Source organism: Apteryx mantelli, chromosome 4 (assembly GCF_036417845.1).
Source record: "Apteryx mantelli isolate bAptMan1 chromosome 4, bAptMan1.hap1, whole genome shotgun sequence".
NCBI lineage: Eukaryota > Metazoa > Chordata > Aves > Apterygiformes > Apterygidae > Apteryx > Apteryx mantelli.
Window position 1 is genome coordinate 28,779,831 of NC_089981.1, and position 17,926 is coordinate 28,797,756.

The 17,926-nt window shown below is 38.3% G+C and overlaps 1 protein-coding gene across 1 annotated transcript in view; it reads right to left on the bottom strand.

The window, feature by feature from the left end:
* Positions 1-576: 576 nt before the first annotated feature.
* TRIM66 (tripartite motif containing 66) overlaps positions 577-17,926 on the bottom strand; it is a 51,743-nt gene continuing 34,393 nt past the window's right edge. Inside the window, exons 11-20 of the mRNA XM_013957905.2 lie at positions 12,869-13,141; positions 12,440-12,665; positions 9,224-9,284; positions 8,272-8,446; positions 7,127-7,431; positions 5,430-5,553; positions 3,818-3,892; positions 2,824-2,976; positions 1,997-2,215; positions 577-1,679 (exon numbers count right to left, since the gene is read on the bottom strand). Of these exons, the coding sequence (XP_013813359.1) occupies positions 1,620-1,679; positions 1,997-2,215; positions 2,824-2,976; positions 3,818-3,892; positions 5,430-5,553; positions 7,127-7,431; positions 8,272-8,446; positions 9,224-9,284; positions 12,440-12,665; positions 12,869-13,141 (1,671 nt within the window). The 3' untranslated portion in view covers positions 577-1,619. The remainder of the gene's footprint in view (positions 1,680-1,996; positions 2,216-2,823; positions 2,977-3,817; positions 3,893-5,429; positions 5,554-7,126; positions 7,432-8,271; positions 8,447-9,223; positions 9,285-12,439; positions 12,666-12,868; positions 13,142-17,926) is intronic.

Genomic DNA, 17,926 nt, shown 5'->3' on the forward strand with positions numbered 1-17,926 from the left:
CGAGAACATGATTTTGATAGAAAGCAAACACATAAGGAATTCGGAAAATGTAAAGGGCATCCCTTCATCTCTCAGTTTTCCAGTCATCTTATAATATCCAGACTTTTATTTTTTCAAAGCAAAGAAAACATCAGCTCACTACCAAGTTAATGGGAAACAATAAGTCACATAGATAGCAGAATATAACATTCAAGTCTTATTATTTCATATATAAACCTTTACTTTAAAGTGTTATCTAAAATAACATACATGGTTACCAGACCAAATAACCCATATAAACTATGCTGAAAATATCATCTTTATTTACAGGAAACTAATTAAAACGAGCTTTAACTGTGCATGGGATCTGCAACAACTCTTTTTTCTCAGAGCCAGACCATGGCCCAGCTTTACAGCACTCGGCAGAACTAAGGAGGAAGACACACACTCTGCCCCCCCCCCCCCCCAAACCACACACACACACAGAGGAAGAAAGCATTGGCCAACAGAAGATCTTGCTCACCTGCTTCTGGAAGAGGTGGGAGGCAGCTTGCAAACTATCACTTTCTGATCAGGCATCATGTTTTGTTACCTATCCCACCCTTTGGTCTTTACAATTACATGCAACCTTTTGCTCAAGTGAACTGTGAAGTTGCTATTCCAGCCCTTGGTGGTGTTCTGCCAATAGATTGTGTAATTTAGGAAAACAAAGGCTTAGACATCCTTTCATTCTGTATGAGCTTCTATATACAGACATTATCATTATCCTCTAGCACTATTAGTAATCACAACTACAAGAAATAACCAAAGAGAAAATTGGGAGTATATGATTATTTTATAGGCACTTCCATAACCATGTAAATTGTTTCATAGTTAGTTTACTAAACTCCAAAGCTGCTTTAAAGAAAAGCAACTGGTTTGGGTTGTACAAAAATGCTGCCTTTGAGACTCAAGAAATCCCACACTGCTTTACAGAGCATGAATTAGATACTAGAAGAATTATTCTTTGCAAACAGAGCATCCAGCATGCACTCAAAATTAGCTCACACAGAGCCTTAATATTAGCACTATTAGCACTTGCTCTTTTATGATTTAATGAAAATGCTCTGCTTCGAAAGAAACAACTAATCAGATAATCACATTAGACTGTACCCCACAGGCCTTACTCAGTTAAGTTCCCAGAAAAATCATTGAATAAAACAACAGGATTAAGTCTTTTATGACCACACACAGTATCTATCATAAAACATGGCCAACATTCACATTGAGGTTATAAGATTATTACATGGTTACCTGTGCTCTATAAAAGTGTCATGTTAAACAGGTTATAAAATGGTACAGAAGTATTAAATATTATTAATATGTTACTTTTATTATTAATCATCATTGCCTATCACCAAAACATTAGTACTTCAGTGTAAACACTGCAAAACATATATGTGATTTAACAGATAGAATATTGACAGATTCAGACACTTTGGATCTCTTATCTATCCATAAGATCTAGAAATAAGGCATATGGTCAGCAGATTAGGAGAGGTTAAGTTAACAGCCCGAGTGCTTTGCTTTCCTCCCACACACCTTAACTCTGTCAGTTATGCTGCTGGATTCCTCATAGCAAATCTGGTATCTTCAGGAGGTCATACCTGAGGAAGGCTGTTAGCTGGCTGAAACATCGTTCTTTTATTTTTTTCACTTCCCTGTGTACAAAGGAAACAAATAGTGAATAGCTAGAGGGTTTAGCCTTTTTTAAAAAAACTTGACAGTGTTTTCTGCTAAGAAGATAACTGTGTGGCCTGAAAGATTTCACTTGCTCAAGCTCACACATTTATACACAACTGACACTTTATTCCACTAAGAAGATCTTGACATAAAGTTGTAGAACTGATCACATCTATGGGATAGAAGCTTGACAGTTTTCCCACACAGCACTGTCAAAACTTCCCATCAGTAGCTGTAAACAGAATTAGCAGGGTGGCCACTTAGCAACCAAATGCTTTTGCTTTTGCATTCTTACAGCATGGCGCCGTCTCCTTTTAGGCTGAACACACTCCTGTCCATATGATGGCCACTGGAAGTCTTTGGAGGGCATTTTGTTATTCTGACTCTCCACATCTTCAGAATCAGAGTCTTCTTGTTGCATCGAAGGAAAATGTCTGTCTGGATAAATCTCCTTCAGTTTGCCCTCAAAGAATACATCTAAGCATCGTCCAGCCTCAGCAACCTCCGAATCGGGCTGTAAGAGAATAAATAATCATTTAGTGTTATTGCACACTGAAGTCATCAAGGATCAGAAACAAATTCCTACCCTACCCTAACATTTTGCCTTGGTTCTGTCTGCTACATTCCCATTAGTCTCCTATGGGCTTTCTACAGCCCATTAGTCCCTCTGCATTTACAATGTAAGTAAAAACCAAATGCTGCTATTAAGGAAAACATTTCTGCACCTATAAGAAAAGAGATGTGCAGTGGACTAGAAAGAATAGCCATCTTCATTGCTTAGGAATTTCTATGCACCTGCATTCTGCTAGCTGTTTTGCTGGATACGCCTGGCTTCTCACAGTAAACCCAGCATCATTCCAGAAAGTTGTCAGCTAAGACATCCTTCTTTAATTTTATAACCATACACAGCTCCAGTTCTCAGATACAGCACTTTTGTCATTAACAAATCTATATAATTTCCAAAGAGTTAAAAAAAAAAAAAAAAAAAAAAAGATTAATCCTTCTGTTTATCCCAGTCATACATCTGATGTCAATGGAACCAATACAGTTACACCAGTGTGACAGCTTGAAAGAGCAACGCTCCAGTTTATATGCTCTCATCCATGCATATTAGATACGTACGTAATTGAACTTTGCACAGTTCCAAAACATGAGACGCACGTCAGTCACAAGTTCCTCAGGAGCTGAATAGTGGGATTTGTCCTTTTTTTGCAGCTTTTTTCGTATGATTGACAAATCCATTGGCCTTTTTATGATCTGATAATAATGCCGAGCCTGCAATAAGAATAAAATACAGGTAAACAGATGTAACCTTTTTAATTAAAATGTTTCATCTCCAGTGACTTCTATCCAAACTTGGATAGAAGTCACTGCAGAGGATTCCTTGCAGAGCAAGGAAGAGAGCTCTAATCTCTTAGCATCTGCACTTACACATCATCTTCCTGCTTGCCTTTTTAGGTTTGATTAAAAATATATTTGCTTGCAAGATTGATCTTGAAAACAGCAGACTTCAGTGACTATTCTGCTATTTGCACTTCCTAAAGTTTATCCCATGATATAACTGTTGTCATTTAACCATAATCAATAATATATGTAACACTGACAATTAGCTAATATAAAAATAATGCGCTGAGATACTGGCAGTTGATACTGTGGGAAGTAGTCTCCCTAGAGTGACTACAAATACGGTACTGTACTCTCTTTTTAAAGTCCAGCAAAAGTTTATTTCAATGAGTACCTGTTACCACTCCTTAAATTTTTCTGGATCAAAACTTGAGCCAGGATTATTTCTAAAGCAGATCTCTCTTATGGCACTGTAATGTTCTCCATATACACAGCAGGTCAAAAATTCCAATCACCAGAACTCCTCATTTCACCTTAGTGTCCTACAAGCATCTTTAACACCCAAACCTGGCCTAAGAACATTTGCCAGTATTTACCTGCCTTTGAACTGGCAACTTCACATCACTTGCAAGAGGGATACACCTACCCCTGGGATGCAAGACCGTTCAGCAAGAGCGCTAATGAACGTCTTGTGAGAAGGCAAAGGAAGAACTTGTGAGCAGCACCACAGTATGCCCTGGATTCCCCCGGCCCACGCGCGTGCAGTACTTACCAGGGGGCTGACGGGCTCATGGAATGGGAGGCTCAGGCTACTGCAGAACAGGGAAAGCAGCAGCTTTTCACACTTCTGTAAAACCCAGATTTGAAATATGTTTTAATTCAAAGCAAGAGAGTTTTGCCCTTGCCCTTAGCTAATCCATGTCATACTAATGATAAGGGTGTTTTATGTAACTTGTGCATTTCTGATGCAAGATGGCACACCTCACTAACTTGGGGGCATCATATAGCATTTTAGCAGTTTTGAAAGTGAGGATAATAAATGAAAGGGAAGAAAAGAAGGATTATCTGATTTTTTTTCTGTATGCATGCATCTTTCCTGAAAATTCATTTTTATTATTAGATGGAAACTCTTCAGAATTCATCCCTATCTCCTTTCTGCACTCCACTTCTGTACTCACTCTTCCTTGGCTCTTGACTAAAAGAACAGCAGCAACAGTATGGAAACAATTTAATGGAAAATGTTTCACTCAGTTCATAGTCATACATTCAGGTATAAGTTATGTAGTTAGCAGCACTGTATGAAAATGGTTATGTTTAATCATTCATCATTAACATTAACTTGCAAAATACTTATACTACTCTTCCTCTGTTTTTTTCACTGAGGCCAAGAAATGTGCTGCAAAGCAGTTCATAAACCACGACTGTTAACCGAACAAGGGAATTTCTGATTCACTCCATTTTTCTAATTAACACTTCATTAATCAATGCCCAGATCACAGCTATTTCTGGCCAGTTGTACCCAATGCAATAGAGACAGGGATCACATAGAAGTCCAGAAGTTATACTCAACTCCATATGGACATAGTAGCTCATGTCTGGAAACGGATGAATTTGTGTGGTACTGTGGCTAGGCTCACAGGCCTTGCCATGGGGCTGCAGTGCTTTAAGAACAATTCTTGTTGTCTTTATGTATAGAGCCCAGACTAGACTAGCATCAAATCCTAGATTTAATTAGTGCAGGGCCAGCTCAGCATCTGCACCCAGCTGTGTGGACTTAGCCTCCCTGTCCGGCTGTCACTCACATACACAGGACATGTATTTGGAACTTCTTGCTTCCTGACACCAAATGGACTTTAAGAAAAACTATTTTCCATGAGAAATTTATTAGAGGAAACTGGTAATGGGGATGCAAAGAATACAAGCTTTCATCTGGGCTGAGTTAACAGCGCCTAAATATCATCTTAAAGGTTACTAATAGTCTATATGAAGTGAACTGATTTCAATCCAACTGATAGTCAAAAGCTGTCCACATTACAAATATATCATTGCAACTGGCCTAAGTAGATGTCTGAGAGGATGCCAAGTCTTAAAGGAAAAGTTTCAGTGGCAGAGAGCCAGGCAAAGTCGATTCATGGAAGCTTGCTCTGCTGCTGCTGAGTGTGCCTTTCCTGTTCAGAGGAGAAAGGGATTCCAGATCCCAATTTCTAGAAAGAAGAGAATGATATAACTGAACTTTAAGTTAATGTCTTTGTTGTATTTACTGTCCGCTGAAATGTTCTAGTAGCAACCAAGTCAGAACAGTCATATTTTCAACGAAGAGGCAAAGCCGTATACTGAGATCATATGTTCTTTTTCTATATAGTACAGTATATAGTTATTCCCACCTTCTGGTCATAGTCATCAAGGCCATATTGTGCTTTATAACTGTGGCTGTAACGTGTATTTTCACAATCATATTCTACCTCTGGCTTCACCGGATTACGGCAAAGTGTACAAACCCATTCTCCCCTGCAAAACAATAAAGCAAAGAACTTCTGTCAAATTTTGTCGGCTACCTTGCCAAATAACAAACCTCAGGAATAGCTGTATTTGGAAACAATTCTCATTTTTAATTGGTACTAGAATAGCAGGCAGTCTTAATCCCATTGTATTAGACACTCTCCAAGAGATTCAAATCTAATTAGAAGTGTAATATTTCAGATTCTACTCATTGCACTTATTCTGGTATAGAGCAAAAGAAAAAAAAAATAATAAGTGTTTGAAACTACATACAAACAATGTGTGCAACTGCACACAATGAAGTGTTCTTTTCTTAGAAAATTAAAAGAAAGAAAATACAGCTAGCAATACAGAAACCAGCCAACAGTTAGGTCACAGGAGAAAAATGGATCTGTTAAGATAATAAATATATCAATTACCAAAGAAATCAAGATTGTTACGAAAGGATGTGCTATCGCACGCGATCCCCAGCCAAACAGATATAAATCAGCACAGACATAAGTGTCCTTGCTAGCAGATCCATTTTCAGAAACCCCTCTGTCCTCATAAAACTCTTAGTGATGCAACTTCTGCAAGATCAGGGCCTGAATAACTAGATTAAGGATCATAAAAAATATGAATACTCAAGGTTAGTTACAGGAACTAATTTAATTCCTGAGAACCTAACCTGGCCTAGGAAGTTTATTTTACAAGGAAAACTTGCTTTTCACAGTATTTTGAAACTAGAGCTTTAATAATGACTTAGCTCTTTGAGAAAAGAGGGAAAAGGACAAAAGATGGCAATTCCTGTCTTTGAACAGAAAGAACAAACCATAATCTCTAAGCTAGTACCCCACAAGGCATTTTGCTCAGTTGAGACAGTTGATTGGGCTTGGCACAAATGGAGTACCCTCTGGATCCCACCTGGTAATGATTTATAACAGAGTTCAGAATTATGCAACACCAGTAACAGACATTATTTACCCAGCCTCACTTTTCAAGTTTGATATGTGAATGCATGCCTAATTCTGGATCTTTGTCACATACAATTTGGCTGTAACAAATTGCTAGCGACTACATGTCTTAGGGAAACTATGTCCTAAACATTAGCACAAATCCCCCCCAAATTCCCTAAAAATTCCTGAAAAATGTGACCTTGCATATATTTAAGATGATAGGTCATCTAAAGCTTTTTGTTTTGATGCATGAAGAAGAAATATGTGGCTGGAAAAACTGAACAGGAGCTCACTGATCGCACTTGTCCTTTTGCTAGTCTCTGTTCTTGCAGATTATTTGTTATTATTTGTCTTGAGTAAGTTGTGAGGATGTTTTTAAAGCTCAGGTCTGCACATCCTTTGTTGTACTGGCTGGCTAACTGCAGAAAGAACACACATGGCTGGAAATATTTCTTGCTAATAATTCATCTAGTTCCTAGTATGTCAGACAATTCTTCCCATTTTAAGAAAAATAAGAAAAAAAAAAGGCAAATGAGAGATGCAGTTGTTATCCTTTTAAGATTGACGCATATATTCCTGAGGATATACTCTGCCCCAAGGCGGTAAGCAGAAACTGAACACATTAGGGAAACATCACAGCTACTCACACTGGAAAGCTGAGCAGGGCTGGAACATGGCATGAGAGATGGAACACCTTGGGGCAGTGATCACAGCACAACAGTTCTCCTCCATTAAGACACACAGCGCAGAAATCCTCATTTTCAATTGGATTGATTTCCTGAGTAACTGGAGATTTCTTCATGAGGGAGATGCCATTGCTGAGCTTCTGATCAACAGACAGAGTATCTACTGGAGGAGACAGTATGTGTCCTGCAGTCTGGGTAATGGGAACTTCTCTGTCCTCCGAGTCCTCTTTGGATTTTGGTCCTTCATATGGACTATCTTTATTTATCTTGAAGGGAGAAAAATTTGGAATCATGTCATCATTTTCATATCTAAGTATATAACAGTAGCAGTTATCTGCAGACAAAATGGTTTCTCTGCAGTGAACTCTGGCAGAGAGGGCACTGGAGCTCAGCAGTCTAGGCTCAGCTCAGCATCTATTGCTGGCTGACCAAGTCAGCTTGGTCAAGTCACTTCCTCCATATATCACAGTGTAATAGCACTGTGAGACAGCTGTACAGGTTTCATATTACAGGAAATAGAAACAGGATAGTTGGCAATCATATTTGCTCTTTATGATAACTATATGCTATGCAGCATCTCTGCCAAATGCAAGTTTTACAGGAAACAGTTCAAAACAAAGAGTACCGTCTTTGCTCCCACCTGAAATTCCTATTTCCTTCTGTGGAAAGAGGTTCACATTCAAGACTTGACTGAAGTGGTAGAAGATTAAACTTCAAAAAAAAAAAATGTTATACTAATTTCTGGAATCAGTTCGATCATTCAAAAATACAATGCCTGAAAATGCATTCAGGTCAGTTTTAAGCTATTTATCCTGTATTTGTAACAAGACAGATGAACCAGGTTGTTTGTTCAAATACAAAAACATTACAGCTACCCAGTCCCAGTGACTGCCTTCTCAGAAATGGAAGTAACACAGAGCTAGCCAGCTAACAAAAGCTGCATCCTCTCTCTAAATTTGGATGTTACTCAGCCCATCACAAAAGTGTCCAAGGCTGACATTAATCAATAGACTTGTTTAGTATATAACAACTGCCAGTAACTGCAGGTACAAGCCAGTGGGAAAGGGGGGAGAAAGCAAATAAAGCCTCAAGCAAATTCCACTCACTTTTATAGCCATACTTGAAGACTGGGACCCACATTCAATTATCAGGAGGAAAGCGCCCTCCTGCTCACTCTCCTGTGGCTGCAGCTTAAACACTGGGAGATCCCCCGATTCTGACACACATATCTTCAGGCGTTCAAGCCGCACATAGGGGATCTTCAGCTCCTTAATGCCAGCTCTACAATCAAAATGACACATCGTTAAATTCAGTCATGTTCTACAAAATCCCCATACATACACACCCAGTTTCAACATTTTTCATATAATGTGTTTGTGCTCTTTTTTCTAACTGTGACTCTTCAAGCTGAAGTACATGCTAAATGCTGTAAAAGTGGGAGCTTTTCACTCACTTTTTTGTGTGTGTGGGGGGGGTTACATTCTGAGAAATGGAAATGCAATCACCTTAATTTGATTATGCATGTAAATGCATTACTAATTTCTGTTCTAAAAATTTGCCCTTACTGTGCACCCATATATTTTTAATCATCCCAGTCTAAGTCATGCTCAATACTTTTCAGTGCAGCTAGCTTCAAAAAGGAACACGGTACATCATTCAATTTTACTTTAAAATACTAGCAAAGCAATATCTGAAAACAAAATTTTATAAAACTGTTGAGGTAATTTTAATCCTATTCTCATTATGTTACCCTAGTCAGTATTTTTAATATCTAATTGGGGCTAAACAATTTCTAGTTGTTCAGTGAGATAAGTTTGTAAATATTGATATTTTCTGGAAAATCACAACAGAATAACAGAAGTGCATGAACTTACCACTTCTTTTAAATTGTTGTTTGCAAGTTTAAGAGAATACTTTACAACTTTCAGAATTATTATCTACTAGGAATCTTGCATTCTTTTTAAAACAAGTTTCCCATTAGCATTAAGTATGACAAATTTTCTAAATACATGCATAAAATTTTGTGGCCAGTGCTTCTGTATAAAAAAAGACTGTTACCTGACACTCTGATTGCTTTTCATACCCATTTCAAAATGTTCCTTTTCACAGTTATTGGAATCTGGAACAGAAGATAAGAAAATGAATAAAATATTTATAATATCAGAGTCAGATTAGGATAGAAAGTACTTCAATATTCATGTATTTCTGACTGGTGTTTAATATGATAAGTGAATTATGGAATCATTTCATCTATATACATATATAAAACGTGTATGCTATTTTCTATTCTGGGATCCAGGCTTTGTCTTTCTCTTTTTTAATCACAGTTCCTGTGTTGAAACTGAGGAGCCTTTTCAAAATATTTTGTTGAAATGGTTACATTCCCATGGAATTCTGTATTTCCACAGACACACCACATTCATCCAAATACATGGAACTATATAAGTAAATCCTCTTTGCTATACAGCTGTCACTTGAGAGTAACAGACCTACTGAGGTCTGAGCCCTTGAGGCTCAGGAAGTCTCCCCAGTGTCCTACTCCATGTTAAGAAGCTCCTGGATAATTCCAGTTACTCAATGACAGGAGAGAAATTCTGTCTCCCATCTGCCACTGAGGGATGAAAGCTACAATATATGATTCCTTTGTACCCTCCAACAGATATACCATATGAACATATGAATTCAAATCTATACTGTACACAAGCATGTAAGTGACCATAGCTCCTGGCTGAGACTAGACACAAGCGTAACAAAACAACTTTGGAGAGATGGGATGGGGTAGAGATGAATGCCCCGATGGACACCCTCTTAAGACTAGTTCACTGACAAACTCCACAGAATATCCTTCATTTCTTAGGAATTAGTTTACTAACAGGAAAATAAAACAAATACCATGACTTTCTGGAGACATGTGAGTGCCATGAAAAAATGCTTTTTTAAAGAAAATCTAGCTCAGATCAGGGGTCCCTACCCCGTGGCTTGAGAGCAATACGTTTCTGAGATAGCCTGTTGTTTTTTCTCAGCCATAGGAAATACAATAAAATGGAGACTGTCAAGGAAAGGTGTATTTCATGTCATTCCCAATGCGTTATTCACTTGCTGTTGTTGCTCAGTTGAAGTTTGGTAGTCATGGATCTGGATAGAATTACTAAAAGGTGATGGCACAGTAAGCTGAAGGAGCAGCTCTTGTTGCATGCTGTCAAACTGGAGGACATTTCAGTGGTGGTGGTGGTCCGAATATTAATCAATATTTCCATCAATAACTTGGTTTGCAAAACAGAGTACCTATAAAATTTGTGGATGTCACCAAACCAGAGGGGTTGCAAGTGCTTCAGAAAATGTTTACAATTTGAAAATGATCTCAATACATCAGAGAAAAAGATCTCCCAAGTCAGTAAAACTTTGTTAGACAGCTGTAAGAACAAAGCTTATGAAGAAAATGCACAAATCACCAAGAAAAATAACTGACTAGAAGTGTTATGCCAAGAAGGAACTGAGGGTTAAGGTGGCCATTCACTACATATGAGTCAACAGTGTAATGCTGCTGCAAAAAAGACAAATGTCAACCTGCAATATATTGCCAGTAGTGAGGAATGTAAAACAGAGGAAGTTGATACCCTGCTCTGCCTGGCACCCTGCAGGCTTGAGGTGCAACACTGTTTTTTGGGCAACACTCCTTAATTGCAGAGAACTCAGAATACATACAGCAGGTGGCATTAAAAAAAAAACTGATCTGTGAGGAAAGACTGAAATCATTAGATTTGTTTAGTCAAGGTGGGGGAACCGACACAAGCCCCAATAAGAAAGAAAGAAGCTATAAGAGAGAAAATGATGAAATGATGCACAGTTTTTACCACATCCCCTGGGGTTAGGATAAGAAGTATTTTGCTGTAAATTAAGCTGAAACATTTAGATTAGATATTAGAAAAGAATGAGTCACTGGAGAGGTACACCAGAAGTAGTGTATTTAGGGAGCACAGCACTGCTGAAGCCAGTAAGTCCTACTGAGAGCTATTAGCAAAGATACGTTGCCTTTGCAGCAGAGTTAATATCCCTCACTGGTGCACACTGCTCGCCATGGTTGCATCATCTCAGACCTCCGCGCTTGCACTCCGTTGCACAGTGAGAATAGGACTGGAGTTGTTCACTACTGCTCCTTCTTTATGAAAAGGGAGCAGCACTGCATTTGAGGCTCCTGTCTTTCCACCCTCTTGCACAACAGGACTAGTGCTTTGAATGGAGCGAATCTGTAGTATCTGTTACGGACCGTGTGGCTCTATGCCAGGGCTGTCCTCTGTATATAGTGTCACACAATCCAAACCACATACTACAAAGCTGCTCCCTTCAAAGAGACTTAGCCTGATTAAGGCACAGCTGTTTCGGCACTCTTTTTAGGGGTGCTGCTGATCCTTACGACTCATACAAATGATTGTGGCCTAATTGTCACAATTTGGCTTAGTATACATAAGAGAAGACAAATACATTTCCTTGGTTCACTGAGCTGGGCCTTCTCTGTACTAATTAGAATTCTCTGAATATAAATACAGCACAGAGATAGAAATATTAATTCATCTTTTACAGAGAAAAGCAGCCAAATATTGGCATAAGTCGCAGAATAACAGCTTGATCCTTCAATCCCTTGCTTGCATGAATAGTCCCATTGACTTTTACAGTTTGCAGGAACGAGGCTTTATAGTGCAGCACAACGATGCTGGCAATTTGCCCACAAATAGAGTTAAGTAAGGTCTAATTCTCCATTAAGACTGAAGAAATAGGCCTTGGTCTTGGCTGAAGGAAATGTTCCACAGTAGACAGAGCCAAGCAGAAGCACATACTGTGCAAAATATTAACCTAACAAAAAATTGCTACACTACTGATGTGAAGGACTTAGCAGAAGGCACATTATATTTTGGAAGCAATTTTTTTTTTAATTGAATTTGGATTCTTCAAACCAGCTCTTCAATAGTAATAACTGCAGTTCTCATTAGTCGGAATGCTTCTAAGAGAACGAATACTCCAGGTACTCACACAGACATGCTAGTTTCTGGTTCAGAGATGAAGGATGTTACAAATTCAAGGCATATCATTTCCATTTTTTTCCCCACAAATGAGATCAAGCACTCTTGATTTGATTAAGTACTTGATAATATTTGAAGCTTGCTAGAAAAGCAAATTTATGTAAGTACATTAATAAGCATGCTGTTTTGCAATGCTTGCAATGTACAGTGCTAAGAAAGATCCCAAACCTAAATGAAATAACAAACAGCCTAGTACCTTCTTCATTTCTAAGTTGTATCATTCTGGCATTCAGTGGCAGGAAAGTAGTATTGCTGAGCAGTTCAGAAGGAGAAGCACAATGTTGAGATTTTTTGACCGAAAGATTGATAGGTTCTTCCAGCACTTTTTGCATAGAAAGAGTGAATTCGTTTACATCTTGTCCAGCTGTAGCCAAATTGTTTTCTAGAGGATGATCCACAGCATTGAAATCTTCATTTTCCAGCTTCAGGGGAAAACAGATAAGTTTTATTATTCATTTCCTTTATTTCTACCTTAAGAAAATACTTTGTAAACAGTCCTCAAATACCAGTAGAGGAGCAAAACTTTACTTATTGAAATAGCCTTTAGCTCACTGACACTAACCATAACAAGTGCTATCACCGAATGTGGATTTCCCAGCAATAAAGGAGTTTTAGTGATTCTTACCTTGCACTTAACATTGCCCTGGAGTGTATCACCTGGTGCAAGGCTGGCCGTTGCCCCAGGGCTCAGGTCACCTGGAGCTCTGCCCAAGGCCAAGCTGTAGCTGGGCACTGAGGCTGGTGGTGTATTACAGTCACGAAGGGTGTTCTGGGACGGGCTGAGTGTTACAGCAGCTGCACCTTGCATCTGCGGATCAGCTGACTTGGATAACCTTGTTGAAGGTAATTCCATTTCTAAACCGTTTGAAAAGTCCACAATGTTTAATGATGATGAACGCTGAAAAAAAAAAAAAAGCTAATCAGCTTTTAAGCAGCAAATGCTGCTGTTACTTCTAGAATGCATGAGATATTGTATTGCAGTCATGATTAATGACGCATTTGGGTCACAACACCTTGAAAGTATCTATTGTAATCTCATACCATCTATCAAAGCTTTACAGTTTCTACCATTAAAGCTGAAAACTGGAAAAGGAGATGCCTAAGTTTCTCTTGTGAGCTACAAAAATTGTCTTTCCTTGATCACTCCAAGGGATCCTGATTTTTAACTCCTTAAAGTGATTGGGAAATCTAAACATGTAGAATATTGTATTAAATCTATCCTTAATATAAACCCTACTAGTGTCAGTCAAGTTATTCCAAAGGAGAAATAAGATTCAGATCTGTAAGTGGACGAAACTGTCATTACTTTAATGATGCTGAATATTTTATGCTATTTAGTGAGTCTGTCCCATGAAAACTTAAGGCATTTGCCCTTTAAAATACCATAGTGTAAATGGAAAAACATCTCAGGTACTAATAAGAAAGGATGCACTTGTCTAGTTTTCAAAGAAAGGGAATAGCCTATTTACCAAAGTCTGAAATAATAATTTTAGCAATATGCATTTGCTACTGTCTCATGATTTGTCACTGTCAAAAACACAGAAGTACTGTTATGCAAAACAAAGCAAATCCACCTATCTAGGTGACTTCCTTAAGCTGCCTTACATCCAGGAATGTGTGACAGAACTGAAATCATGACACTTCTAACGCCCATATGAGGCAAATATAAGCAGCCTTAAGAAGTATGCAGATCTGTGTCATTTGAATATGTAATTTTCCACTTACTTTATCATAGTTCATTGGTGTTTCATTACCCTTCATAATTCACTGAATAAATCCTTTTCATTTGACTACAATACAATAAGTAGTACTCATTATAATATTAATCAAGACAAAAAGAAATGTTTTGATTGCATCTGAATTGGAGTTTAATTTCATTGTTGCACTGATTTTTTTCTGTTATGCATTCATAATTGGTCTGCGACTTCTAAGTGAAACAGAAAGGACTATGTTGCAGATTTAATTGATATTTTTCTCAGCTATTACTCTATTTTGGATTTTGACAACTTCTTCCATCTTAATCAAGCAGTAGCAAAGAGCAGTAGTCTAGATTCAGCTGTCAGTTGAGCCTGTGTAAATCCTACATAATGCCACGAAAGTCAGTCTCGAATTCCTCTGCTTATGATGCATATCACCTATGTGCTAAGAGTACACTCTGCCCACAGACATTAATTTCCATCTGAGGATGTAATTTAATTTCCTTTTCCTCACTTTGTAATAGACCCTAGAGCAGGAGCTTTGCCAGAACAGCGATTACTGATCCAGGATCATATTCAATGAGAGAAAATAGCCTGCATTAGAGATAGAAAGAGGTCAGCCCATCTGCAGCGTCAGGGAAGGTTTGCACCATTCTACCATAGGGTGCTCTGTTAAGGCTGTTTTAAACAATCCCAGAGGATCCCTTCAATGTAGAAGGAATCCCAGACAGTACTGTGTCTCTGCAGCCAGCATATAGGCTATTTTCCTCCCCTTGAGGCTACTTGTCCCTGAATCTAGGCTGCCAGGGCTATAAAAACCTCTTGGAACTAGCTGGAACCAGTCAAATAAGTCTTTTTCCTACCTTACGCTTGAGTTGAAAACTAGAACACAGCAAATGAGGAAATAATGCACTGATGGCGACACCATTTCCCATATACTCCTTCTGACAGAGCAATCCTAAGATTGCTTAAGTTTCAAACCAAAGGAATATATCTAGAGCAAAAAGGAATCCAGCCTTCATGGTCACAGCCTAAAGACAACCATAAAGACCAGAAATATTTACTTATTGTAGTAATTCGGTTTTGACAGTTCCTGCACATGCAGTGACAAATGTGGCAATAAGAATGCCCTGTTGAGTATGCATTTTCCTTTCCGTTCCATCGCTCCTTTTCTTCACATGCCTTTTTCAGATCATAAAATAAGCTATGTGGATTGTTCTTATATCACTTGACAGAAAACCAAACAAATAAGAAGCAGGATTCCTGCTCGAACTGAACAGATGGACTACAATCAGCCTTACCTTTTCCTCTTATTTCAGTGTCCATTGTAAGCATTAATTAAGTCTCTGTGAGGTAGGCAAATATTTATTTAGCCAGATTCTCAAAAGCATGAAGCATCCCAAATTCTTATTTGAGTCAATAGGAACTACTTAACGCTGTGCTCCATTGGAAATGGGCCTGCTGAGGCACATGCATGGTAAGTACATCACCCAAAGCTGCACAGCAAGTTAATAGGAGACCTTACATGCATCTTCCTTTACTCATATTACAAGAGTGTGCCATCACCTATCACACATTGAGGCCTGACCCTGCAGAGACCCGTCTAGGTGTAACTGTATACGCTGTGAGTGAAATGTTAGCCCTACTAAGGCAATGGTAGGATTACTACAGGCTTCAGTGAGCCAAGTTTACTTACTGTAAGTAATCACTGGGACTACTCCTACCACAGAAGGAAAGGAAAACACATGCATGAGACCTTGTCATAACTAATATTTTTAGATAGGTAAAATTAAATTACATTATATGGCTATATCTTTTTTACTCTTCTAGCTAGCGTCAGTTTCTTAAGAGATCTTTTCAGATTATATAAGCCAATATAAAACCTTACTCTTATTAAAAAAGAAAAAGAATAATGAGGCCATCAAACTGCCATCTGTCTTTCCCTTGGGGCAAAAGTTAATTTTGTGGTTATTTTAATGATGAAGCAACATTATGATCTTTCAGTGCAAAATATTAAAACTCACAGTTAAGAACAGACACATTCCATTCTGATCCATGAAGCTGCTGTCAAGTGTGAAGTGAACAATGCACTGGGAACAAGGCTCATTAATAGCCTATTAATTCACTCCCTAAAATAATCATTTCTTTTGCCATTAGCAAAAATTTCTCTTTTCCCTTGACAGTTCAGCTAGTGTTTGAAAATGGGATGCCTTTAAAGAATTGATTTCTGTTTTATAAAAGCTCTATTGCTCTTACATTGCACCCTTTGAACAACAACAAGCATTAATTATGCTCTTGGGTAGAGGGTGGCTTCAGTTGCTGGTTAATTTTGAAACTTTTGACATTTTAATGTACAGCATGGCACATCCAACTACATCTGTGTCATTACAAATGGAATTCTCATTGTCTCATAATTAATTTTGGTCTGATGATCTTTATAATATAATGGCAGCATCATCACCACCCCGAAAATGCCTTCTACCACAAATTTCATAGCTATGGTAGTGAAAGGTAAGAATAAAGAACATGCAAAGTGCCTTCAAAGAACAAAAAATAAACATATTGTTCAGTTCAAGTATTTCTTCGACCACTGTTGCATTTAAAAAGGTCCAGTGTAAACATGCAGCACTAATACAGAATAATTCTGAGAAACAAATACTTACCTTGAAACACTGGGATTAGGATTTGTTAGGATTGTTTTGGCCAAATCTCAAGGCTGTTGACACTAAGTGTCACAGAAAAAGAAAGCTAAAACTAGGAACCGCCAATTCTCTTTGCTATAAGAGAAATAACACGCTGCAAATGGTTGCAGAGTAATGAACGGCTGCTATTAAGTGGAGCAATCCCCCTGGCAGCTCATTATGCTAGGAGGTTAAACAAACGTACTACTCCAATCCAGTTGTTTAACTCACCACACACAGCAGCACAGATACACACAGAAAGCATTTGTAGACTGTGTTACTTCCCAATTTCAGAATAGAATCCAAATGATTTCCTTTCCATTTTCATAAGAAAAAGAATCCAAATGTTCCTTAACATTTGTCTGAATAAACTGGAGCTGGCTTAAAGCGGAAGAAGGAAGAGACTGTATGGAGCAAGCAGCATCATGTTTTATTTATCTTCTTTTCCAGGTCAAAGCGAAAGGTTTTGTTAAATTAACATTCTGGGAAATGTACCTAACTGCATTAAGCATGAACACATTTGTGCTGTAAGCAGCTCAATTCTTTGAAGCCAAAAAATACTCTGATATTTTAGGAATTTGCAGGACCCTAAATTCCAGGCTATTATCATCATTTCCTCCACTGCTAATCCTGCTAAAATTAATAAAAATCAGCCACAACAACCCTTTTCCCCCGCAACCAAGATTCAAAGTCCAAGGTCAGGTTTAAATTATTGTTTTCAACCACTAAATAATGACAACACATTCAATGCAATACTAACAGAAATGGAAACTATCCCTTGCCCCCAGGCCCCCTTCTTCCACAAATTTTGCACTGCTTTTCAAAGAAAAAAATACCACTATGTAAGCACTTGCCTCTAAGATGGAAGAGTTGTCATTATTAAAGTTTAGGATGAATGTGAAGTATTGGGGCAAAATACCCAACAGTGCCACCTACAGCAAACTGAAGTTTACTACTCTCTTTCATAATCATGAACTGAAGGTGGCCTTCAGATGTCAGAACTAGGAAAGTTCATACTCATTATGCCTCAGGAGAGGGAAAGAGGATCCACAGTGAACCGTCAAGGTGTTAGCATTGCATGAAACGCCACCATTGCATGTAACTCGAATAAAACAGAAGCATCTCTCAATGCACTGAGGAGCACGCCTTTGTTGGCATGGAATATTTTCTAGGATTTCCCTGATTCAGGTACTCTATGGTGCCTGAGAGACAAACACAGAGCTGTTTAAATAAGAAAGAAGTCAGAACTTACTGAGAAACAAAAAAACAATGCAGAAATCATCCTTAAAGCACGATATACATTTT